At 40.6% G+C, this 25070-nt stretch overlaps 2 protein-coding genes and 1 pseudogene across 15 annotated transcripts in view; 1 reads left to right on the forward strand and 2 right to left on the reverse strand.

Annotated features, from left to right (window-relative positions):
* The window catches only part of DHX32 (DEAH-box helicase 32 (putative)), a 61264-nt gene extending 37555 nt beyond the window's left edge, over window positions 1-23709 (reverse strand). Inside the window, exons 1-2 of one of the 2 annotated variants that reach the window (XM_054523032.2) lie at window positions 23471-23709; window positions 7867-8395 (exon numbers count right to left, since the gene is read on the reverse strand). In XM_054523032.2, the coding sequence (XP_054379007.2) occupies window positions 7867-8148 (282 nt within the window). In that variant the 5' untranslated portion in view covers window positions 8149-8395; window positions 23471-23709. Of the gene's footprint in view, window positions 1-7866; window positions 8396-23417 lie in introns of both variants that reach the window. The other variant, XM_002821260.6, reaches the window with a different exon arrangement.
* On the reverse strand, window positions 17808-17944 carry LOC112135365 (U2 spliceosomal RNA; annotated as a pseudogene).
* The window catches only part of FANK1 (fibronectin type III and ankyrin repeat domains 1), a 128385-nt gene continuing 127022 nt past the window's right edge, over window positions 23708-25070 (forward strand). For 11 of the 13 annotated variants that reach the window (XM_054523034.2, XM_054523042.2, XM_054523035.2 and 8 more), the window contains exon 1: window positions 23708-23855. In XM_054523034.2, the coding sequence (XP_054379009.2) occupies window positions 23843-23855 (13 nt within the window). In that variant the 5' untranslated portion in view covers window positions 23708-23842. The remainder of the gene's footprint in view (window positions 23856-25070) is intronic. The other 2 variants (XM_063727812.1, XM_054523044.2) reach the window with 2 other exon arrangements.

A 25070-nucleotide genomic window follows, 5' to 3' on the forward strand; every position in this document is an offset into this window, starting at 1 on the left:
TAGCAACTGCAGTTCTACAACTTGTACAAATTCAGAGAGTGAAGCAAAGATGCTCCATTCCTGACTCCGGGCAGCACACAGAGGTTGGGCTGCTGGGTTCTGGGAGAGCTGGGGCCTGGGGTCTTTAGGGTGGGCTGCAGGGAGATCTCCTGTAAGAATCTGCAAGCAGATCCAGATCAGAATCAAGGGAGCAGCAGCAGCATCGCGTATCCGTGTATGGTCTCATCACTGCCACTATGGCAGAGGACCTCCACATGAGCTACGCTAGAAAGAACTTTCTGTCCTTTCCATCTACTGCCAGTGATTGCTTCACCTCATCTAATGGATAATAAAGTGAGTTAACTATAATTTAATATAGTTAAATGAGAATAAATGAAATGAGAAAAAAAAGGACCTCCATGAGACACAATGCTACTACTGTTCTGTTAGACACATACTAGTCCCAAAGGCCTCTAATCCCTCACTTTCAATCATCAGGATGTCCATCAGGGCCTGAGTCCTCTTCTGCTTTCTTCTCTTAATGTCTCTAGGACCACCAATCCTGCAGCTATTGCCAAGGTCCCAATCACTCCCTTTAATTTCAGTACCAGAAAAACAGAATCCACAAGTTGAAAGGAATCTAAAGAACCACCAATTCACCCAAAGGTGAATTCAACACATTCAGTGTTGAATTCATCAGCACAAGCTCATAGTTTTTAAGTTTGTAAGTCTTAATGGTTTCAACAACATTCCTGTATAATGCCTATGCCTGAGTATGCCCCTAAGGCAGCCATCCCACCCAAAGTGAGCCAATATATCAGAATCCATTACTGAGGAGTGAGGTCCCTTCTGAATCAAATGTCACACATCCCTGGATAACACAGTTCACATATATCTTGGTTGTGAGTGAATACAGGTAGAACCTACCAGCAGAAAATGGTGAACAAGTTTACTCAGTCAATAAAAGTACAGATGTTCTAAGTCATACAGTTTCTTAGAATCTAAGTTAATTCTTTTTAATATCATGCTTATTCACCTCACTGACCCATCCATTCATGGGAAATTGCAGGACAAAAACTAGAGAAGGAGAAACAAGCAAAATAGACACTTCTAGAGATGTTTCTCTCTCTTTCAGGATCTTTCATAACCTGTCTGCAAAAAATGTAATAAGAAAATATTCTATAACATATGGGAAATTGTCCTCTGTTTCTGCACCAAAGACAAGTGAAATCTTCAGGACCTTTGTAAAGCTTGGCTCTGAAGAAAGACTTTTTTCTTGAAAGGTTTAAAACTCTAAGGAACAAGAAAATAGTCTCGCAAACTCTTACAACAACAACAACAACAAAAACCAAGTTGTTTCCAAAAGAAAACAACCAATGCTCCCACTATCTAAATTAGTTTAGGATAGATCCATTTTCTTATTTGAGTACTATTTTGATTTTTCTCACTTTGACGATACATGTCGTCCCAATTAACAGAAAATAAGCATAATTCACTGAAATAATTGAGAAATTAAAAATGACAAGAGAAACCATTGCTAGGTATTAATATGACATATAATACATAATAATTCTTGCTCTTGAAGATGATAAATTCTAAAAGAAAACTCAACAAGTAGATTAAAAAAATTTTTAAACTGCAGTGTGGATTAGCAATTCTGAAACTACAATATCAATTGTTCTTTCAGGCCGGGCGCAGTGGCTCATGCCTGTAATCCCAGCACTTTGGGAGGCAGAGGCGGGCGGATCACGAGGTCAGGAGATCGAGACCACGGTGAAACCCCGTCTCTACTAAAAATACAAAAAATTAGCTGGGCGCAGTGGCAGGCGCCTGTAGTCCCAGCTACTCGGGAGGCTGAGGCAGGAGAATGGCGTGAACCCGGAAGGCGGAGCTTGCAGTGAGCCGAGATCCCGCCACTGCACTCCAGCCTGGGCGACAGAGCAAGACTTCGTCTCAAAAAAAAAAAAAAAAAAAAAAGAAAGAAAGAATGAATTGTTCTTTCAAGTATCTTTACTTGTTCAATCTGAGAACAGGTAAAGATAGTGTGAATAACATGAAGTCCTGTTTCTCATAGAGAAGTTATGGATATGAAAACTGGGAAGGCTAGAATAAACCCTGTAGTGCTAAACTGGAATCAGAGGCATCAGTACAAACTCATGGTTTTTAAGATATAGAAAGAGAGATAAAAAATATGAGAAGTAAGAAAATAGAAATACATAAAAATAGAGAAAGACAGAGAAACAGAGCTAGAGAGAGAAATAGAGCCACAGATGGATGGATAAAATGAGATGTGTGTAGATTGCACTCACATACATTTATTTCCTTGTTGTGTCCACTGAGATGACCTAAAAGCAATGATAGGCCAGGTGAAGTGGCTCATGCCTATAATCCCAGCACTTTGGGAGGCCAAGACAGGCAGATTGCTTGAGCCCAGGAGTCTGAGACCAACCTGGGCAACATGACAAAACCCCGTCTCTACAAAAAATAAAGAAATTAGTTGAGTGTAGTGGCACACACCTGTAGTCCCAGCTACTCTAAAGGCTGAGGTGGGAGGATCACTTGAGCCCAGGATGTCAAGATTGCAGTAAGCCGTGATCATGCCATTGCACTCCAGCCTGGGTGACAGAATGAAACACTGTCTCAAAAAAAAAATAGCAATGATAAAACAATGGCAATGGGTACTTAGTGTCCAGATCTTGGTTTCAAAACACAGTTCACCACTAAACGGAACCAGGACTCCTGGAGAAAAAAAAAATGGTTTCCTACACTGGCATGGGGAATGTACTAGATGAACCTGGAACATCTTACTGAGCCAGAAAGCAAAGAAGTGCTCAAAAATAATGGGGAAATGTCAAAAGGACAGAGAAGCTACACTGGGGGCAATTTGAACAACAAAGTAAGTAAGCTTAGTAATACATTATAACCCATAGGATAAAATAAGAATTTACGAGTCCACACTGACGTAAACAAATGATGAAGGAGAGAAAGCTCAGACTTACAGAAAAATTCTAAATAATGTGTAGAAGGCATGTCAGAATTACAACAATCATCTTTGGTTACTACTAATGTAATAATTCAAAGGTAAGAATCACCAAAAGTGCTAACACTAGTGGATGAATGTGAAACTGCCTTCGCAGAAATTGTAACAGTGAGAAAATTATGATGATGAAGGAGATCTGACCTGACCAACTCCATCTTGCCTTTCACCCCCAAACTGCCCTTAGCCATTCCTGCAGTGGGCCAAACTAACTTTTGGAGATAGTTTATAGTTTAAACGATGATAGCAAAATGAAACTGCCTTTGTAAAACTAATGAAAGGACACCAGGTTAGGAGGATGAGAGGGGCCTGAATTCTGCCAAGATGTAGGTGTAGTTAAATGATTACCAGTCATTATTCCAGAGGTCACAAGATTTGTAACCTCCCTGTAAATAACATCACTATTATAGAACCTAAGATTGGCCTTCTGAGATGTCTTTTCAGGTTTCTGCATTTCTGACAACTGGATGGCCCTATAACTGGATAGACCAGTAACTCCTCTGTTGTCCCTACCCAGAAGTGGACTCAGCACATGAGGACTGTTTTCCACACCTCTGTGATTGCATCCTCAGCCAATCAGCAGTACCCATTCCCTAGCCCCCTGCCCACCAAACTATCCTTGAAAAACTCTAGCCTCCAAATTGACAAAGAGGCTGATTGGAGTAATAGTACAACTCCTGTCTGCTGTTTAGCCAGCTTTATGTGTATTAAATTCATTCCCTATTTCAATTCCCTTGTCTTGATAAATTGGCTCTATCTGGACAACAAACAAGATGAACCCATTGGGTGGTTACAAACGTATAATGAGAAACATTTACATACTCTCAAAATATGTATCTATTAAATGATTGGAGAGAAATTGTTAACTTTTCAATAAAGAACCAGGCAGACACCACCTTACCAACGGATCAGATTTAACATCACCAGCATGGGCAAAACTGACATCTTGTGCCTCCTGATATGAGGCACTGAGAAGGATACACAGCACTTGTGTGATCTTCTTGCCACAAATGCAGAGCCTGAACCTAACCCTAAGGAAACATCAGACATGTTCAAACTGAGGGACGTTCTGCAGAATATATAACCTGTGCTCTTCAAAAATATCAAAGTCATAAAGGACAAGGAGAGACTGGGGAGTTGTTTCAGATGAAAAAATGACAATAAAATACAATGTGATTTTAGATTGGATTTTGGACCAGAAAAACAATTTTTTTCAGTGATTATAAAGGCTATCAATGGGAAACTGATTAAATGTGAATGTCTAGAAATCAGATAATAATTAGATATCAATATTACTTTCCAGATTTTGATAATTATGTTATGGCTACACACTGTTTTTCAGTAAATACTCTGTTAAGTATTTGGAGGCAAAGGGCATCATGTCCTCAACTTACTCCTAAATGGTTCAGAATAAAAATGTGTACGAATGTATGGAGGGGGCAGGGAGGGAAAGATAAAGTTTATATGGTAAAATCTTACATTTGGGGAATCTGGGTGAACAACATATGGAAAATCTTTGTACTATTTTTGCAACTTTTTGTAAGTTTGAAATTATTGTAAAATAAAAACACATTTTTTCAATGTTATTTGTCCACAGAAACTAGGAAAATTATACTCATTCAGTTCTCGTTAGCTTCTTGTAACGAACTGAAATCGTTTGTTATAACAATAACAGCGTAACAAAGAACAAATCATAATAAACCCTTGATACTGGCAGCTGTAAACCAGCCCTCCTCTTTTCAAATTACCTTTAAAGTAAGTTAACTTTAGGCCAGGTACAGTGGCTCATGTTTGTAATCCCAGCACTTTGGGAGGCCAAGGTGGGAGGATCGCTTGAGCCCAGGAGTTCGAGACCAGCCTGGCCAAAATGGTGAAACCCTGACTTTACTAAAAATACAAAAATTAGCCGAGCATGATGGCGCATGCCTGTAATCCCAGCTACTCAAGAGGCTGAGGCACAAGAATTGCTTGAACCGGGAGATGGAGGTTGTAGTGAGCCAAGACTGCCCCACTGCATCCCAGCCTGGGTGACAGAACGAGCCTCTCTGTCTCAAAAAATAATAGTGATAATAAAATAGGTAAACTCTAAAGATAATAAACAACTTGAAAGCAACAATTTATAGTAGAAAATACTATTTTAACTCAAATTCAGAAAGCTACTGACATTAGATAGACAAATTATCAAATCCTTCTGGGCCACAGTTTATTCATCTGAAAAATGAAGGGGTTCCATCAGTTTCTAATTCTATTCTATTAGACCATAGTCTATTCTACTAGATCTATTCGTAACTTCTCTATGAGAAACGGGACTTCTTATTATTCACACTATATGGTCTATTCTAATTCTTACATCATGAGAATCTAGAAATGAATTTCATGATAAAAATACTGGTTGCTTGCTTTAAAACTTAAGAGTAAAATATGGATCTCACTTGAACCAAAACTTGAAGTTCAAATACAACAACAAACTGAATAATAAGTATTTATTAACTATCTAATGTTGGGGCTCAGGACATACCTCCCCAGAATATGACTGAAGGAGACCAAAATATGTGACCCCAAAATATGCCTCCTTTGCACATTTTGAGAAAGTGTAGACACAGGAATAGCTCTGAAAAGTTACCTTTTTAAAGATAAATTTGTGCCTATACAAGAAATCTCTACTTATAAGGGCATCTCCCTCTCTGCACCAGAAGGAGATGACTAAGTCGAGAAGACATCGACTTACATCTTCATAACAAACTTCACCTTCATTTAGGGTGCTTTTCCTGGCCATCTCATCTTAACAGGGTTGTTCTCCACAACCTTTTTTACTTTGTTTCAGAGAATGATGGTATTTAAGCCCAAAATTTAAATGCTTTCTTTGAGATCTACTCTAGAGACTTGCTCATTTCTCTGGGGTTTTTCCTGTGTATACATCAAGCATACACATTAATACACTTCTGTTTTTCTTCTGTTAATTTGTCTTTTGTTACAGGGAGCCTCAGATAAGTTACGAAGGACAGAGAAAATTATTTTTTCCTTGTCTATACTACCCTGTTTTTCTTGGTGTTTTTTTTGTTTTTGTTTTTGTTTTTTTGAGACGGAGTCTTACTCTGTCACCCAGGCTGGAGTGCAGTGGCACAATCTCAGCTCACTGCAACCTCCACCTCCCAGGTTCAAGTGATTCTCCTGCCTCAGCCTTCCAAGTAGCTGGGACTACAGGTGTGCACCACCATGCCCAGCTAATTTTTGTATTTTTTAGTAGAGTCAGGGTTTCACCATATTGGACAGGCTGGTCTCGAACTCCTGACTTCGTGATATGCCCATCTTGGCCTCCCAAAGTGCAAAGATTACAGGCATGAGCCACTGTGCCCAGCCTTTTCTTGTTTTTTTTTTTGCAACAGGGTCTTGCTCTGTTGCACAGGCTGAATGAAGTACAGTGGCATGAACATAGCTCACTGCAGCCTTGACCTAATGGGTTCAAGTGATCCTTCTGCCTCAGCCTCTTGGGTAGCTGGGACCACAGGCACGAACCACCAGGCTCAGCTAATTTTTTTATATTTTATAAAGATGGGATCTTGCCATGTTGCCCAGGCTGGTCTCAAACTGCCGGACTCAAGCCATCCTCCTGCCTCAGCCTCCCAAAGTGACGGGATTATAGGTGTGAACCACTGCACCTGGCCCACTATCCAGTTAAACAAACGAACAAACTTTAATTGAGAGGCCATTAGGCTGAGGCAATGCCAGAGCTCTAGAAGGTCCCACATAAGCAAACTAAAGTCCAATGTAAACAGTAAAACCATACTAGACTTTACCAATCAGAAACTGCCAACTATTCCCTAACTAGGAACTTTCCACTCTAACCAATTTAAATGTCTTTTGTCTTTCATGTTCAGCCTATAAAAGCTCACTGCCCTTGCTGCTAGAATGGGGCTCACTAACCTCCAATGGTTCTGAGTGCTGCGTAATTCATGAGTCATTCTTTGCTCAAATAAACTCTTTGTTTTTTTTTTTTTTTTTCTGAGATAAGGTCTCACTCACATCGCCCAGGCTGGAATGCAGTGGCATGATCACAGCTCACTGCAGCCTCAACTTTCCAGGTTCAGATGATTCTCTCACCTCAGCCTCCCAAGTAGCTGGGACGGCAGGCATGTGGCACCATGCCCAGCTACTTCTTTGTAGAGATGGCATTTTGCCATGTTGCCCAGGCTGGTCTCGAACTCTTGGGCTCAAATGATCTGCCCACCTTGGTCTCCCAAAGTGCTGGGATTCCAGATGTGAGCAACTGCGCCTGCTCCAACTCTTTAATACTTTAATATCCCTAGGTTTATCTCTTAATGATCCTAATTCTTTCCCCCATCTTAGACCCCAAAGTGTGTGGCCCCAGGCCTGGATCATATTTAGTTGCGCAGTTATTTCTTATAGTCAGGAAAATCAGAATTTCCTTGTGCTTTTGATTTTAGTAGCTCAGCGAGCTTCACCAGCAAGCACATCCACATATCTGGATTCTCAGACCACTGGGCACTGAAACAGAGCAGTTAATCCCCATACCCATGCTGAGGAAATAACACGCATCACATCTTTTAAAATATCATATACACATTGGATCATTTGAGTAATTTTAATACTACTCTATAGACAATTCAGTGGTACCCTAAACACAATTAATTTCTACATAGATATTATTAACTTTTCAGCCAGTATTAGTAAAATTAATAAAATTAGGTAAGTGATTTAATGATTTTATCTGAATAATGTTGTTTTTTGTTTTAGACACTATTATTAGAACACTAGGCTGTGACATGTCATTAAATAGTAATTGAAAAATCAACACATACAGCAAATTACTTTTTGTAGTGGTTACTCACCTGAGAGCTCTTACCACATTTAGCATCTCCTGAAACAATCACGATTTGATTTTGAAGCAGGTTCTCCATAAAGGAGTATTTTTCTTTCCATATAGGAAGATCTTCTCTTTCTTTCAGAAGTTTATAATAACGTGATGAATATGGCAATCCATCAAAGGGGTTAAGTTCCAAATCCTCACAGGCCAAAACCGCTTCCTCATCCCCATCGCTGGAATCCAGGGATTCAGGAAAATAGCGTTTTTCAGAGGAAGAGTTTGGACACTCCAGCCCTTCTTCTTCCATCTTGTCTGACAGTGAGCTCACGCAGCTGACATTCCGCAAGCAAGTTTCTCCTATCAGTAACCCATTGCAAACAGGGCTTAAAAGCCTATTTATACAAACCCATATGTTCCAATCTCTAAGACTTCAGTTCAAAGTTTTAGCAAGTTAAATTCCTCAAACCTGCATCTGTTCTCCGTTGCTGTGTTACTCACTGTGCTGGCTCACTATGGCACTCTTCGGCATCGTAAATGATTGTCAATAAACCACACTAAGAAACAAACAAACAAAAAGAGTAAGGAAAATTAGGAACACATACAAGTTAAAAAGAAAATGCACAGGCGTTCAAATGAAAAGCATTTTTTTTTTTTCCGTTAACGGGTTTCTGTCATTTCTGCTGCCTGCTTAAAAGAACAGGAATAATTTAGGCTGGTGTTCAAAGTTTGGTCGGTTCCAGTATTTCCTGCCTGGTTCAGAAAATGATTCTGCACTGGGCCTCGTGCTCTCTGCCTGACCTCTATCTCAGGCTCTGCGTCTTGATCAACTATGAATGGAAAGCAACAGGAGGGACAGGATTGTGATTGTGAGGCTAATCAATCACGTGGTCACCTAATCCCATGTCAAAAGAGGAGCTGGACCCTATAAAAGGAAAGAACTGTGATGGCCTGGTGAGTGTTCCTCTAACACAGGCTACAGGAAAGTCTATTATTAAGAAATCCTTTACTTTAATGAAAAACAGTTTTAAAACTTTTCATTTGCCTTTTGCTTATGTCAGTTTAGAAAGCCAAGTGAGGGAATGAATTTATTATTTCCTTCCATATGTAGTTATGGTTGGCTTTTATTTTATATATATATAATGAAGACAGGGTCTCGCTCTGTCACCCAGGCTGGATGCAGTGGTGTGATCATGGCTCACTGCAGCCTCAACCTCCCAGGCTGTTTTCCCTCTGCCTCAGCCTCCTGAGTAGCTGGGACTGCAGGTGTACACCACTATGTCCAGCTAATTTCTGTATTTTTTTGTAGAGACAGAGTTTTGCCTTGTTGCCCAGGCTAGTTTCAAACTCCTGGGCTCAAGTGGTCTGTCCTCCTTGGCCTCCCAAAGTGCTGGGATTCCAAATGTGAGCCACCGTGCCCAGCTGGCTGGCTTTTATTAATAAGGTCTTTTGTTTAATTAAAGCAGAAATCTCTAGCATATTTCTTGAGATTCCTGGGTCTTCAGCCCAACATGTCAGCTCCAAGAGGCCATTAAGGACAACTTTTAATTTAAATGAAGAAGAGAAATCACCCAAGAAAGAGCAAGATGTATACCAATAACTCAGTCCCCGCATGTCAGGTGAAGGGTCTTTCCCCTTCCGATTATTAGTGATTAAAAAGAAAAATTCCATTAGTGTTGCTGGAAATAAGCCCCTTTTCACATTAACCAGATAAAAATGAAAAAGAAAACTCAAGTTAAAAAGAATAATAAAATACAGTTTATGATATTTTGTAAGTTACTGCTCTTTCCAGATCACCTGATTTACCTTAATTATTGCTTTAGATTGTTGGAGCCAGTGTGCTCAACGGCTAGTTCCTAATTAGTAAGTGATAAGAAAAGCTCTCTCTCCATTGGTCAAGACAGGCTTCAGGGCAACAGTCAATCACTCAAAAAACATTTGCTGAGTGTCTTCTAACGGCTTATTAGATGAGTAAACTAGGCACCAGATATACACATAAAGGATATTTTGAAGACCGCAGCAAGAGCAGGATAGAAAGTTTTAAAATTCACAGAATAAGCTAGTTTAGAGATAAGTAACCAGAGGGGGAGAAGAACTTTATAGCTCTTCCCAAGTAAAGTTCTTAAAAATTCATCTAAAAGCCAGTGTTTCAAAATTAAAATGGAATTACAAAGGCATAACAGAAATGTTGTAATATGGATTCACTTCAGAACTCTTCACTGCCTCTATAAGGTGAGAGTAGACCCACAGAGTAGCTCCAGGAAACATGGTAGTTTGAGATCATTGCACAAGCTAACTCTGGGAAGGTATCCAAGAATCAGAAAATTCCACTCTTAAGAGAAGTTAAAATTTAATTTTATATTCTATTTTTCTTTTGTTCTGATTAGAATCCCTTCCAAGGGTTCTCAGCCTACATGTAAATTAAATTGCTATTAAATATTATAACCAATGATTGCCTTAGGTAGTATTTCTTAACTTAAAAAAAAGAACAGCTATTATTTTTACCAAATAGAAATGTTTCTCTTATTTATAATACTCCCTAAGAGTGTAATAATCTTATAATTACAGTAAATTCTTACTTATAAAGCATTGATCACTTTGAACCCTGAGGAAATAATCAAGTTTTCTCAATAGTCTTCTTTCTAAAGACCTGAGACTTACCTGGCCCCTTCATCACACATTGTGCAATGTATCCACACACATTAGCCTTAACAACTCTCTGTTATGGTGGAATTAAAGATGGCCACAGATTATGTGCCACTGTTCCAAATGGAGAAGTAGAGTCTGTTTCCTCTTCCCTTGAATCTGAGCTGGACCTGTGACTCACTGTACCAAAAGAATGCAGTTAAGTGATACTGAATCACTTCCAAGATATTCCCATGCTTGAAACACTCCTCTTTGGAACCAGCTGTCATTCTGTGAGGTACCCAAGCCCAAGCCACCGGGAAGAGACCAAAGCTGAACTTCCAGTCCACAGCAGCACAAACCTCCAACCACGTGAACAAGCTGCCTAAGATGCCCCAGCCCAGTCGAGCCTCCAGATGACTGCAACCCCAGCCAACTGAGCAGAAGCAGCACCCACAGTAGCCCATACAACCCAAAGTATCATGAGATAACAAATGGTCACTGTTTTTGTAAGCTACTAAGTTCCAGGGTGGTTTGACTTGCAGAAATAGATAACCAAACTTCTGCCTTCTTAAATAAACTATACTCACAATTTAACTTTTTCATCATGACTCAAGGTCACCATTACATCAGTTACCAAAACAGAATGATGTCCTCAGATGTCTCTGAAATCTACAGAGGCCAAAGACCAGACTGCTCTCCTGGAGCCCTGCTCTTCTCTGTGAACTCAGAACCCATGCCGCAGTGTGGTGTGGCCCCTTACCTTGTGAGGCTCTTCTCTGCCTTTCTAACCTGCTCTCCTAACCGGTGCATTAGAAGCCAGACAAGCTTGTTTGACAGACATATTTGTAAAGCTTGAGTCCACAAAGGACGCTACCATTGAATCCAATGAGTCTGAGGCGCAAAGCTATGACATTTATAGACTCTGGAACATCTATTTCGACTACTCAGAAGGACTTTTTGCTGCTATATGGTTTGGATTCCAAATTTGGAGGGTGGAGTGGCTGAGACCCAACTAGAGGCTGAGTTTTGGGCCCACTGACTCCAATAACATTCATATACCTCTCCTTATTCATCTTGCAAATGGTGTAAGCCATGTAAATGTTTTTTCCTAGAGGTAATTAAATATGTACCAAAGATCTATGTCTTGGCCTTTGGCAAATTTAACAGTACCGGTCTAAAGAAAGAGAAACAAACAATATGGTAGGTTAGATGTCACTCAAGACAAAGTTTAATAACTGTTCTAAGTATAAACTACATTCCACTACAAGAAATTTAAATCTGAAAGACTGACATTTGCTCCTTTCAAAGCTATCATACATGTATATTGTAGACGGCATACTTTGTCAACGACAGCCATTTGAAATGAATCTATTACATCTCTTAAACATGCATCCATGAAAATAATACATATCTAATTAACAGACAACCTTAACAAGGTAGAATTAGAAGTTGACAGAAGATGAAGCTATGTCTTAGTCATTTATGTGTTTGGCTCTGGTCCAGTAATTCTAGAAATACAGTTCACAGAAATGGAAAGACAAAGTTTATAAGGCATTAAGTGAAGCAAAAGCATTAATTTGTCCTGAGTAACTTTTACGTTTCACCATTCAGTGCTCCTCTTTTGTGTTTTTTTTTTTTCTGTACTCAAGCCAATATTACTGCATACTTTTCACGTATCAAATTCCCAAATATACAATTTTAGCACTTGGTAGATATCTGGAAGTTCCCAATGCTTAGTTCCTGGACGTCTCTTCCCCTTTCTCTCTTTAATAGGGCCTGAGTGGTCTCATCTCATCTCATGGCTTTAGTGCCATCCATACGTGGATGTATGGGTGTATCTGTCCTTAGGATCCATTGATCTAAACTTTAGTGTCATGTATTCAACTACCTATGCATCATCTCCCACTTGGATATTTAATAGGATATTTAACAGACTTTACACGCTTGCAATTGAGCTCCCAACATGTACCCCAAAGCCACAAATCTGGTCCCCCAATCTCAGTTAATTCCTTCCTTCCAATTGCTCAGATCAAAATATTTGAAGTTACCCTTGATTTTTCTCTATCTTAAATCCCACATCTGGTCCTTCGACTGATGTAGTATGTAGAATGGCCTCCAAAGATGTGCATGTAGGAATCCCTGGAACCTATGAATATGTACTTCGCATGGCAAAAGGGACTCTACAGATGTGATTAAATTAATAACCTTGAGATTGGAAGATTATCCTGGACTATCCTGGTGAGCCCAATCTAACTACATGAGTCTTAAGATCAGAGGACCCTCCTAGTCACAGTCAGAGGAAAATATGACTATGGAAGAAGGTTGGAGAAAAGCAATGTTGCAGGCTTTGAAGGTGGAGGAAGGGGCCATGGCCGAAGAATGATGTGAGTGACCTCTAGGAGCTAGAAAAGGCAAGGAAACAGATTATCTCCTAGAATTTCCAGAAAGGAACACAGTCCTGCTGGCACCTTGATTGTAGTCCAGTGAGACTGACAACCGACTTCTGATCTACGAAGCTGTAAGATAATAAATTACCACTCAATTTATGGTAATTTCTTATAGAAGCAATAGAAAACTAATATATTCAATCATGTCAGTTCTGTCTTCAAAAAATATCAAGTGCCTCATAATATCTACTGTGAACACTTGGTCTGAGCCACTATCCCCTCTCACTTGGATTACTGCAATAGCCTCCTAACAGGCCTTCTTCTACCCTTAGCCCCTTACAGTGAGGTCTCAAGCCTGCAGTCAGAGTCATCCTATTAAAGTCAGCTCATGTCTCCTCTGCTCAATAGTCTCCAATACTTCCCATCTCATCTTACTCTGAGGAAAAACCAAAATCCTTAAGAGGACCAATAATCACTGTATGATCTGGACCCATCGCCTCTCCGCCCTCATTTGCAACAGCTCTACTTCAGTCTTCCCTAGCCAGACGGCTCCCCTGCTATTCCTCAAACACCATGGCAGATGCCTGCCTCTGGGACTTGGTGCTCACCCTTCTTTATGTCTGAAATGTTCCTCCCTCAGATATCCAAATGGCTAGCTTCCTTGCTGCATAAAGGTCGTTACCAAATGGCAGCTCAGTAAAGGCTTCCCTGGCCACTCTATCTAAACTTTTACCGCTCTCCCACACTCCCGAAAACCACTTCCTAACCACTTTAACTGCTTCATTTTTTCTCCTTAAGACCACCACCTAACATAATGTATATATTTTCCCTCTTTGTTTTCTGTTGGTGCCCTCCACTGGAATGTGAGCTCTATGAAGCAGGGGCTTAGTGTCTCCACTGCAGTCTATCTTGCATAGTTTTACATCCTTCATTATTTCACTCTTAGCTAAGTTCAAGGTAGTTTACTACTGCTGCATAGAGTTTAAACACTTCTGTCAGGAATTCACTATGTTTCTGGATTTATGTGACTTTTTTGTTCCCTTCTGTTTATGATATATGATAGACTCTTGCTATTCTTAGAATTCTTTAAGACTTACAAACCCACAAACTGGAATATTTGTAGAGGCTCCTGGTCGTCCCTTGAATCATAAATCCAAACCCCAAATTAACTCCTTTTCAACATTTATTAAAGCTGCTCTCTTCTTGATCAATTCAGAAGAGTTATCATGTTGAAAAGTACAAAGCTGCACTGAGATTCAGACAATGGCATGTATCACGCTTGCTCTAGCAGATCATTGATCTTTGTGGGACCGCTTGTAAACTGCAGATGCTGAGGAGGCAACATCAAGTATGAGGGGACTCTTGAACCGTTTGTACTAGTGATTATCTTTTCCCCATGTCTTTCTGTCTCTTTACTTACACTGTTATTGGAGCTATACATTCTTCACTGGTAATTTCCACTCCTAAATCCAAATATAGTGCGTGACTAATTAATAATTATGGGCTGAGTAAAGAATGAATGAGTCATTTTCTATCCTTTAGGGATCATATGCTTCTAAGAGCAACATCTGATTGTATTTTATCATCGATATCATTCATAATCTAATAGGTCTTCTGTGTCCTCAAGTTTTGTCATCCTCAATGCCTCCATATTTGGGTTTTCCATTTACCTATTCAACCAATTCTTGAGTGCCTACTATGTGTCTGCAATGTGAACCTGGTAGGGACACAGTTTGAACAGGCAGGTCTGGTTAGGTGAGGCTGAGGGTGGGGTGTGGAAATAGAAATTCTTTGTCTATGATATGTAGACTCAACCTTACAGACAATTACCTAAAAGAAAGAAAGACCTGGTACAAGATGAGTTCAAAGATGAGACAGGGGCCAGATCGCAAAATACCTGATCTGCTATGGTAAAAAGGTTGTGATTAAAGTGTCATGGGTGTAACTTACCTAGTCATTTCTTGATCCAAATTTCAGTTTTTACTCTTTCTGTTTTTCCTTATAATTCTCCTCTTAAATATCAGGTTACTTTCTTTTCTTTATTTTACATTATATGTGTTTGTGTGTGTATTTTTTAAAAATTTTAGAAATAGGGACAGAGTCTGTGTTGCCCAGGCTGTATTCAACTCCTGCGCTCAAGTGATCCTCCTGCCTTAGCTTTCCGAGTAGCTGGAACTACAGGTACACACCATCATGCCTACCTTATATTCTTTAATATTACCTATAATTTTTCTAACACCCACCTTTAATTTTCTTAAAGTCATTAGTGAGATTAGGTAACAGTTTATGGCAAAAGGTACAACAAAAGTGATTATGAGCAGGTGCACCAAGCATGGCAATAAGAGAAACCAATACATCCACTTCCATGCAAAACATTCTAAGAAATATTAAAAATCAAATAACATTTCTTGACTTGAATATTTTGCATTATTTTCCTTTTTTCCCTAAGCCCACTCACTAGTAAATTAGTCTGCAAAAATAAATCTGTCTCATGATCTAACTCAGTTTGTAAACCCTATACTATATAATATACATATTTATATGTAAAATATACATGCCTTGCCTTTTTAAATTATTATGTTTATATTACTCCAAAATTTGTTTCAACATTATCTGTTTGAGCAATGCTTTTTTTTTTTTTTTTTTTTTAAAGACAGGGTCTTAGTCCGTCGCCCCGGCTGGAGTGCGGTGGTGCGATCTCAGCCCACTGCAGCCTCCAACTTCTGGGCTCAATTGATCATCCTGCCTCAGTCTCTCGAGTAGTGGGACTATAGGAACATACCATCATGCCTGGCTAATTTTTATTTTTTTATTTTTGTAGAGACAGTGTCTCCCTATGTTGCCCAGGCTGGCAATGATTTTTTTTGAGAAGAATTTGTGCTCATTTTAATCAAAACTTTATAAACATTTTAATATTTATTTAATGTCTCTTCATATTCTATGGAACAATCATTTATAATTCATATGTTTGCATGAAGGATGAAATAGTATATCAGTAATTTAAAAAACACTTAAGGATAAATCTTCTACAATACTAATCTTTAAAAGTTATAATTTTGTTATCTAAAACTCAGATTTCCCTAGTACTGCAGGTTTCTGAATCTCCTAGAGGATGCAAACACTATCTTAATAAAGCAAACTCTGAACTTTATTGTGATAGCATAATGCTGGAAAAGTAAAAGGTATTAATTCTGTCCTGGCCAGGTGTGGTGACTCACGCCTGTAATCCCAGATCTTTGGCAGGCCAAGGCGGGTGGATCACTTGAGGTCAGGAGTTCAAGATCTGCCTGGCCAACATAGCGAAACCCCGTCTCTACTAAAAATACAAAAATTAGCTGGGCGTGGTGCCTGTAATCTCAGCTACTCAGGAGGTTGAGGTGGGAGAATTGCTTGAATCTGGGAGGTGGAGGTTGCAGTGAGCTGAAGTGCGCCACGGCACTCCAACCTGGGCACCAGAGTAAGACTCCATTTCCAAAAAAATAATGAATTAATTCTGTCCCATTGTGGTAGCAGCTCAGCAAAAGGAAACATCTGTCTATACTGAAATCTTTGGAACCAAGCTATAACACTATTGCAAACACTCACTGCATATATTCAACACATTTATTTAGATTTTCACTTATTTCCTCTTGTGGGTTTATGGTAGACCTCCTAAAGGCAAGATTAATTTCTGAGCCAGCTTTGCAACTCCTGCAAAATAAGATATAGGGCTGTGCACAAACTATGTGATCAATAAATATCTGCTGAACTCATAAACAACATACTTATAATCTATTATTACAATGTTTAGAAAAAAAGAAAGTTAATGAGGTATTATGAGTGAATAATAATGTCTTCAAAATAAAGGGCTACTATTTTTTGGAGAGCAGAATCATTGGTCCAATACTCCATGTCAACTCTGGTGCTGGTTTGTGGCAAGGTAAAGAGCTTGCACCAGAATGTAAATCAACTCACTACTTCCTACACTGAAGAGGTCTTGCTATTTTTAAAAAGTCAGCTGAACACTAATCAGTATGTTTAGTGACATCGCCTATTTACATTCTGGCACAAGCTCCGGATCTCACTGCAAATCAGTAAGTCTGCACTGGCCCTGATCTGCAGGCCATACTTTGAGAAGCCTGGTTCCATGCTACTACTATAGTTGGACTAATAATAACAATGATGATAATTTTACCAATTAGCATTTATAGAGTGATTATTGTACAACAGATGCTATGTCCAGCACTTAAGCACTTTATATGGTTTATTTCATTTAAACTCTTAAGGACCCCATGAGGGTTTACTTTATAATTTCCATTTTTCAAATGAGGAAATGTAAACCTTCAGAGGTTTAATTTATACAGCTTCTAGAAGATCATCTGTGGTAGAGCAGGTGCTTAAAGTCAGGCAGTATGATCTCTGCTTAACCCCAGTTAAGTGTATAGTGTATATGCTTAACCATATATCCATACTGCTTCCTGACTATGTTACATATTGCTTCCAGACTACATTTTTAAAAATAGGTTCACGTTGCATCACTGGGGGTTGAAGAAATACTTGACACTAACGGAGATGTCAGGAAGAGAGGTCTGGAAGAAATACCATAAAACTTAAAAACATGGTACAGATAGATATGTAAATCTTTTTTATAGATTTGAAAAACATATTTCTAACACAAAGCTACAGTCAAATATTTAATACACTTTATCTCTCAAGCATGGTATGCTTTAATTGAAACAACGGACCTAATCATTACTGGGACTTTTAGAAGGTCACTTCTTTGTTTGCCTTTAATAGCCTCAAATCTCCCAAAAATATATGCTATTTGGTTTCCAGTATCAATTTAAAGTCTTTCTGGGAAAAGATAAGGTCAAAATTCAAAATTTATTTTAAAATCCTTATTTCTAGACTTGTAATGAGTTGATTGCTTTGATTTTAAGTAAGCAAATCTAGTTAATTAGCTTTTTAAAAATAAAAAAGGTCCATTTTTAACTCAATGTTGGTTCATATCAGATACAACCAACCTTGTATTGACAATTGGTTGAATATACAATATTATATTAATAACAACAGATACTACAGTTGATCTTAGCCAAAAGGCCGAGAAGTGATGAATATACAGTATTGAATATTGTATTGCATATTGTTTGAATAACCAACTTTGCACAATCAAATTTTTTAAAAAGAATCCTTACATTCTAATGGTACTTAAAAAAATTTTAGGCTTGAGGCAGTGGCTCATGCCTGTAATCCCATCCTTTTGGGAGGCCAAGTGGGGAGGATAATTTGAGCCCAGGAGTTTGAGACTAGCCTGGGCAACACAGTGAGACCCTGTCTCTATTAAAAAAACATATTTTTTAACGTATATACAGAAAGTCCCCCCGAGCTCAATCAATGTTTATGTATAGTATTAATATACCAGTTCCCACAAATAAGTTTCTAAGTCAAAGGTATTGTCAGAAGTTCAAATGACTGGACCACTCAGTGCTTTGTGATATTATTTTGATGATTTTTTGACTGCATTGTATTCCAAAAACTAATTTACTCTGAGTAGAAGCAGAGTTAATAAAGTATGCAAAAATACTAATCTGGCTTATTTTAGTCTAGTGACATATCTGAGAAAAATTTTGTGTGAGATTCAATAAAAGCTGAGATTTAAAGAACAGGTTACTGCTGGTCTCCCCAAGGTAACGTATTTTACCTGAGACATACACAAAACGAACTTTTATCCATCTCTCTCTCTTTTTTTTTTTAAGTATTTGCTTGAGGCATAAACATAATCAACTTCTAAAGTCACATTTTACTTGATTTGTTGTCCCAAATGTAGACAAAAAACCCATAAATAGCCACAGGCACAGTGGCTCACGCCTGGAATCCCAGCACTTTGGAAGGCTGAGGTGGGAGAAGCCCAGGAGTTCCAGACCAGCCTAGGCAACAGAGCAAGACTCTGTATCTAAAAAATTTGTTTAAAAATGTTTTAAAAAATATTTTAAAACATAAATATCAGGATTTCCATTGTTAACAAAGTAATGGGTAGTCATTTTCCATTAACTTTAATAAAACAATAATAGACGAACTGTGTTGTGTGTTCTGCGGTGGCTAGAGGAAAACATAATCATTTCGGGGAATGCCAATGCATGAACTCCTCAGGAGTAGGCACTCTTCCATTAATCCTCCCAGATTTTCAGCTCCCTTTTCTGACCACTGGTCTTTAGTCTCCGCGGGTTCTTCCACCATCAGCCCCTCCCCACAACGTAAGACGTGCATACTTCAGGGCTCTACCCTTTACCCTCTTATTCCACATAATATCCCTGGAGAAAATCATCACATTTTAACTTCAATCACTAAATGCTTAATCCAAATTTCTATCTTCATCTCAGACTTTTTCCTTTAGTTCCGGACCCACATGTCCAACTACTACTACTTATGGGACCTTCCAACGTATATGACAGGCATCTCAAACTGAACACATCTACCCCACTTCTTAAACTCCTCAAAAATTTTTTTTTCTTCTTTAGAGTTCAATGAATAGCAGCACAATCCACTCTATCACCCCACTGTCATCCCTGGCTTCTCCCTCCTCATCTCCTGTATCACCAAGACCTGCCAGTTCTCCCTTTTTTAAGCGGCCCCTCCTCCTTCTTCCCACCATCGCTCTCCTAGTTAGCTCTTCACTTCTTCACTGAGCTTCAGCAACATCTCCAATTTTTTTTGTCTCTCATTTAGGCTCTCTACCAATCTGTCACTTGAGTGTTGCCAGGGATCCTTTTCAAATGCAAAACTGATCCAGTCACTGACCCAAATCCTCCTTATTACCTTTAAGGAAAATAAACTCATGGTCCTTAGGTTCCTTCTGATTTAGCCCACATTTGCCTTTCTGGCCTTACTTCCTCCCATTTTCTGCTAATACACATGAAGAAGTATTCTCCAGTTCAGCCACAATAAACCACAGCTTAGTTGTTGTCCCGGCCTTCGTGCCTCAGCCCAGGCTGTTCTGCTTCGGAACCACCTGGTCATTTCCTGTTCACCCTTTATGACATGCAATTTCAGAGCCCAGGAAGTACCTAACACATTGTGAATGCAGAATCAATGTCTGCTCTATGCCTAAGTCAATAACAGCCCTTTATATTAAAAAAGTTCATTACGACATACAAGATATTTTCATTCATATCTATAATCACATTTATCTTGATTCTCACAACTAGACTATGAGACAACCATTGCAGGTTTTATTATCCCAAATTATCAATGACAAAATAATAGCTTCTGTTTTCCAAAGGGGCAAAGCTAGAAATTAATGCAATGACCCCTAACTAAAGGTTTGACCTCTCTATTATTACCCTACTTAAATTACCAGGTGCACAATGAAGCCCACTGTGTGCTAAAAGCAACACAGAAGAAGCCTAAGTCATGCACTTAGCTCCAAAAATATTTAATCTAGCCAGAGGTACAAGATCCATACATATGAGATAAAATTCTATAAGAAAGCATCCTACAGAGCTAAATGCTAAACTGTGTAGCACCCCCAGGAGGAGAGAGAAGTGCATTTAGTGGGCATTAGCCTAATCCTGAAAGACTTTCCAGAAACTGGGGCAGCATGGTCCTGCAGTCCTCTTTATTTATTTAACTTTTTTTTTGAGACTGAGTCTTGCTCTGTCACCCAGGTTGGAGTACAGTGGCCCAATCACAGCTCACTGCAACCTCTGCCTCCCGGGTTCACGCTATTCTCCTGCCTCAGCCTCCTGAGTAGCTGGGACTACAGGCGCCCGCCACCATGCCCGGCTAATTTTTTGTATTTTTAGTAGAGACGGGTGTTAGCCAGGATGGTCTCGATCTCCTGACCTCATGATCTGCCCGCCTCAGCCTCCCAAAGTGCTGGGATTACAGGCGTGAGCCACTGCACCCGGCCAGTCTCCTTTAGACTGTGGACGAGTAAAGGGCTGAGAGACAGACATTCCGTGTGAGTGCAACAAATTGAATGTAGACCATGACAAGTATGGAGAACAAAGAGGAAAACACCAAAAATAGAAATTTGACTGTTTTCCACCTTTGACTGAACTCCTTAAGAGTTTCAGAAAGTATCAGATAGAGAAAAAAGTACCCTCAACTCTGGTAAAGAAAACAAAAACCAACAAAAAACCTTAAAACCAACAAAAACAAAAATGAAAACTTCCTTCAACTTACTACAGTAAGGCTAGAAGACAGAACTATTAATAACATGTTCATTTGCTACATTTTTTATCAATCTATTTGCATTAAATAATGTTAACCTCCCACTAAAGTTATTTTTACTTTGAATTCTGAGGTAGTCAAGAGATTTAAATAAGAAAAAGACTACATCTGTCTCTTCATTGTTACTTTGTTATTCCCGAATCATAATGCTTCAGTTTGCTACATTTAGTTAAACATCAGCAAAGTAAACAATAATGTAACTATTCTATCTAGTAATGAGCTTGGAGACTTAAAAAATATATATATAGAACTTTATTCCTTTTTATTTGACCAGTAATAACATACTGAACATGCCGGTGAAAAGAAATAAAACACAATGGTAGAAAACTCCAAAAAGGTACAATCAGTGTCTTTACCATTCATCCCCCACCCCTATCTCATCAGCAACTTTCTGATCTCGGGTGTTTTCTCCAATAGTAAAGTGTATCCCTATATCCAAAGCAATTTCTCTAAAGCCCTTCTCACTCATTCAACAAACATTTAACAAGTACATTGCACTAGATGATACAGGAAGAGAAACTGAATATTGTCCCTGCCTCAGACATTTCAGTGCCTTTACGCCTCACTTTCACTCCTAACCAGTCTTCTTCCACAGGTACCCTGTCCCCGAAAATCAAATGTTGCTTTTCACAGTTGCCTTTACTTGTCACCTAAAGTATTTCAATTCAAAATTTCCTCAAAGTCAACTTCACAGCTGCTGATAAAATAATCATTCTATATGATTACAAAGTGTTTCACCAATACATATCCCCATTTTTTCCAAACTTAAAACTTCTTCAGTCCTTATTACTTTAGCATAGAGACCTGCACTGTTGTTTCTTCTTCTTAAAAAAATACTAATGCTAATCCTTTACTGTTTGAGCAGACTTAATCCTACCTTTTCTTTTGTCAATAAATGCCAGGTGTTTTTTAAATCACTATCTTGTCACTTTTGATTATGATATACTAATCACTCTATTTGTATCTTGAATGAAAAGACCGCTTTGTGATTTTGCTAATGATACGTAAACTAGAACTTGAGAACCACTGGATACAGAAGTACTGCTGATCTTTAGATACTTTCTGTCTAAAAATGAAGCCCCTGTCTCTAAATTTCAGGAACAGGGAGTTAAGGTTCCATGAAGTATTTACTTTCCACCCTTAATTTATTACCTTAATACTTCAGCTTAAGAATTATGTGTTCTGTATATATCACGCTGCTTGTCAATATCCACACATAAACCGTCATGTTTTGACAATTAATCTGAAAAAGTCCCCATATAGTCTGAGAGGGGGAAAACCTAATTTGGAAGAATATAATAAATGTCAGTTTCCATCACAGAATATATGCTTCTCAAGTTCAATTAACCTCTGAATGATTCCCTTTCTAAGAGGAAAGTAATTCTCCTTAGTGTCCTTGTCATCCATGGAGTGGAAATCTTTCTACTGGCAAGATTAGTAATCACTTGCATGACCCCCAAAACGGCTCTTCCTTCCATTTCCCTCAAGTACTGTCTGGAGCAGCGGTTGGAATTAATAGAGAGGCCACAATCTCCAGACCTGAGTACCAAATCAGTCCTGCAGCCCCCCACACCCTTAAGGCCCCTGCACTTTCTTGCTTATCCTTTTTCTCTCCTCTCCATTTTTCTCTCCTCCTTCCGGCGTTCCAGAACCTATGATACTCCCGGTTGTTTGAATTTTTACAACCTACCAGATAATAATCCCTTGTGACCCTCAAAGCTTCCTTAAAGCAAACCCTGAATCACTGTTTTAAAACCAGTATGAAAGACTATTGTGTGGGATAATGTTACATTGTTTCACAGCCCTACAAAGTTTGGCCACAAAACGTGTGGGCAGATTCCGTAACTCAACCGGAAACGCGAAGGACTGAAACAAATCAACACACAAAAAACGAAGCCAGCGGGAACGATCCAACCCGGGCCCCCTGCCTGAAATGGGACACGGGGATGACGGGGCAAAGCCGTGCTCCTGGCTCTCGCGATTCAGGAGACGCGCCCGGCTCACTGGGGACGACAGCGACGACGGCGGCGGCTCGCATTGCTCCACGCTTCCCGTCAGTGGGGCTCCAGGGACCGCCCCAGGCCCGGCCCATGCCCGGGCTCGGAGGGAACCCCTGGTGCAAGGGCTGCCCGCAGGGCTCCGTCCTCCCGCTGAGGCGCGGCTCCCGGAGCAGGAGGCGCGGAGGCCGCCCTCGGAGTTTCGGAGTCGGGGCGGGGAACGTCCACGGCCAACTGCGGGCAGGGGACCCCCCAGGCGGCTACAACAGGTGCGCCGGGGCCGCCCACCCGGCTCTGGGCGCGCCCGCCCCTGCGCCGACCCCCGACCCCTTCCGCCGCCGGGGCCCCGCTGTTACCTGCAGCGGCGGCTCCCGAGTCCCGAGAGGGCGGCCCAGGGCTGGCGCCTTACCCGCGGGCAGGCCCACTCGCCCGACGGACGCCGCGGGTCGGCGACGGCGGGGGCCGCGGGTCGGCGACGTCGGGGCACAGGTCCTGCGGGGCCGCGGGGGCCGCCAGGGAGGGCGCGACCGCCTGACCGGGCTTCAGGGGCAGTGTCCTCAGCCGGTGACCTGGCCGCTACCCTCGCTCAGTGTCCCCGGCGACGCGCGGGTCCTCACGCGCTCCCTCACTTCCTGCGGCTTTTGGTACCTCCCGCTCGCCGTCCCTCTGGTTCTGCCCACTCCGCCTCCGAGTTGTCAGGGCAACCGTAGCGACGCCGGCCCTGGCTGAGAGGCGTTAGGAGCCCGGGGGTTCGCCCGCGGAGGCCGGGGAGCAGCCGACCATGGAGCCCCAGAGTAAGGGAGGCCCGGGCTGGAGCTGGGGCCGGGGCGGGCGACCGGGCTGGGGCTCCCCGGGAACGAGTGTGGGCGCCCCGCGCGCGACTCCGCAGGTTTCAACGCTCGGACACGGAAATACGGTTTGCGTCTCCTCGCGCTTTTCTCTCTTGGAGAGGGGAGAAGGGAGAAGGGGGCTACATCCTGCCAAGTCTGTAAGGTTGGGCCGCCGGCGCCCGAGAGTCCGCGCTGGGGGCCGGGAGCGACGGAAGAGCCCCGAGGTATGGGTGGGGGAGGGCTCAGCGACCCCAGCCTGCGCCTTCCTGAAACTTCGCCCAGACAGTTCCATTTACTCCTCCTACTGTCATGATTTTAGTTTGGTAGTTTGGTCCATTAATTGTAAATAGCCCATTTTTCTTCTAAAATGGTAGCAATTTAACACGCCACGAGGCTGGATCTTGTATTCATTAGAGACCCCGTCGTACTCCTCGCCCCACACCCCAGTCTGCGACTTGAAGGAGAGAGAGAGAGAGAAAAAAAAAGAGCTTTGTCCAAGTGTATTTGATTCATTCTTAGGGGTTCTACAAGTTAGGACACTCAAAAAATGTTTGTGATTTCTTTTTCTGTTTTCCCATGTTGCTTTCGATGTATGGCAAAAGTTGTGCAGTTTTGAGTTATCAGATCTAACACGAGTTCTAACTTACTATTTTTGTTGTTGTTTTTACCTTTCCAGGGACTTTGTTTCAAGGCCTTTCTTTCTCTGCCCCGCCTAAGCTGTCTTATTGTTCCTTTTGTTCTCAAAATAAGGGGAGTGTTTTGTATGGAGACTTAAAATATCTAAAACCTTTATAGAAGGATGCAGTTTGACTCTCAACCAAGTTGTCTTACCTTGTACAATTTCAGAAATGAAGAACTCAGACCAAATCTATTCTCTGGGGAAAATGTTGGCATTTTTAAAGGTCATTCGTTTTCCACTAAGAAAGTTTCAAATACTTTTCCTTTTCTTTTAACTCATTTGCTGAGGAGAAAGCTTGCAAGTTGTGACTTATAGTTGCTTGAGAGATTTTGTACAGTATTTGTCATTTGCATTTACAGCTCTTTGGAGTCTACATTTTTTTAACCTAGTAAAAGAAATTTAGCATACAACAACGCTAAAATTTTTGTTTTATGTTAAACTGATGCCAGGCTGTGTATATTCCCGCCTTAAAGAAGTGAGTTGAAATACATCTTTTAAAA

This window comes from Pongo abelii, chromosome 8 (assembly GCF_028885655.2).
Source record: "Pongo abelii isolate AG06213 chromosome 8, NHGRI_mPonAbe1-v2.0_pri, whole genome shotgun sequence".
Lineage (NCBI taxonomy): Eukaryota > Metazoa > Chordata > Mammalia > Primates > Hominidae > Pongo > Pongo abelii.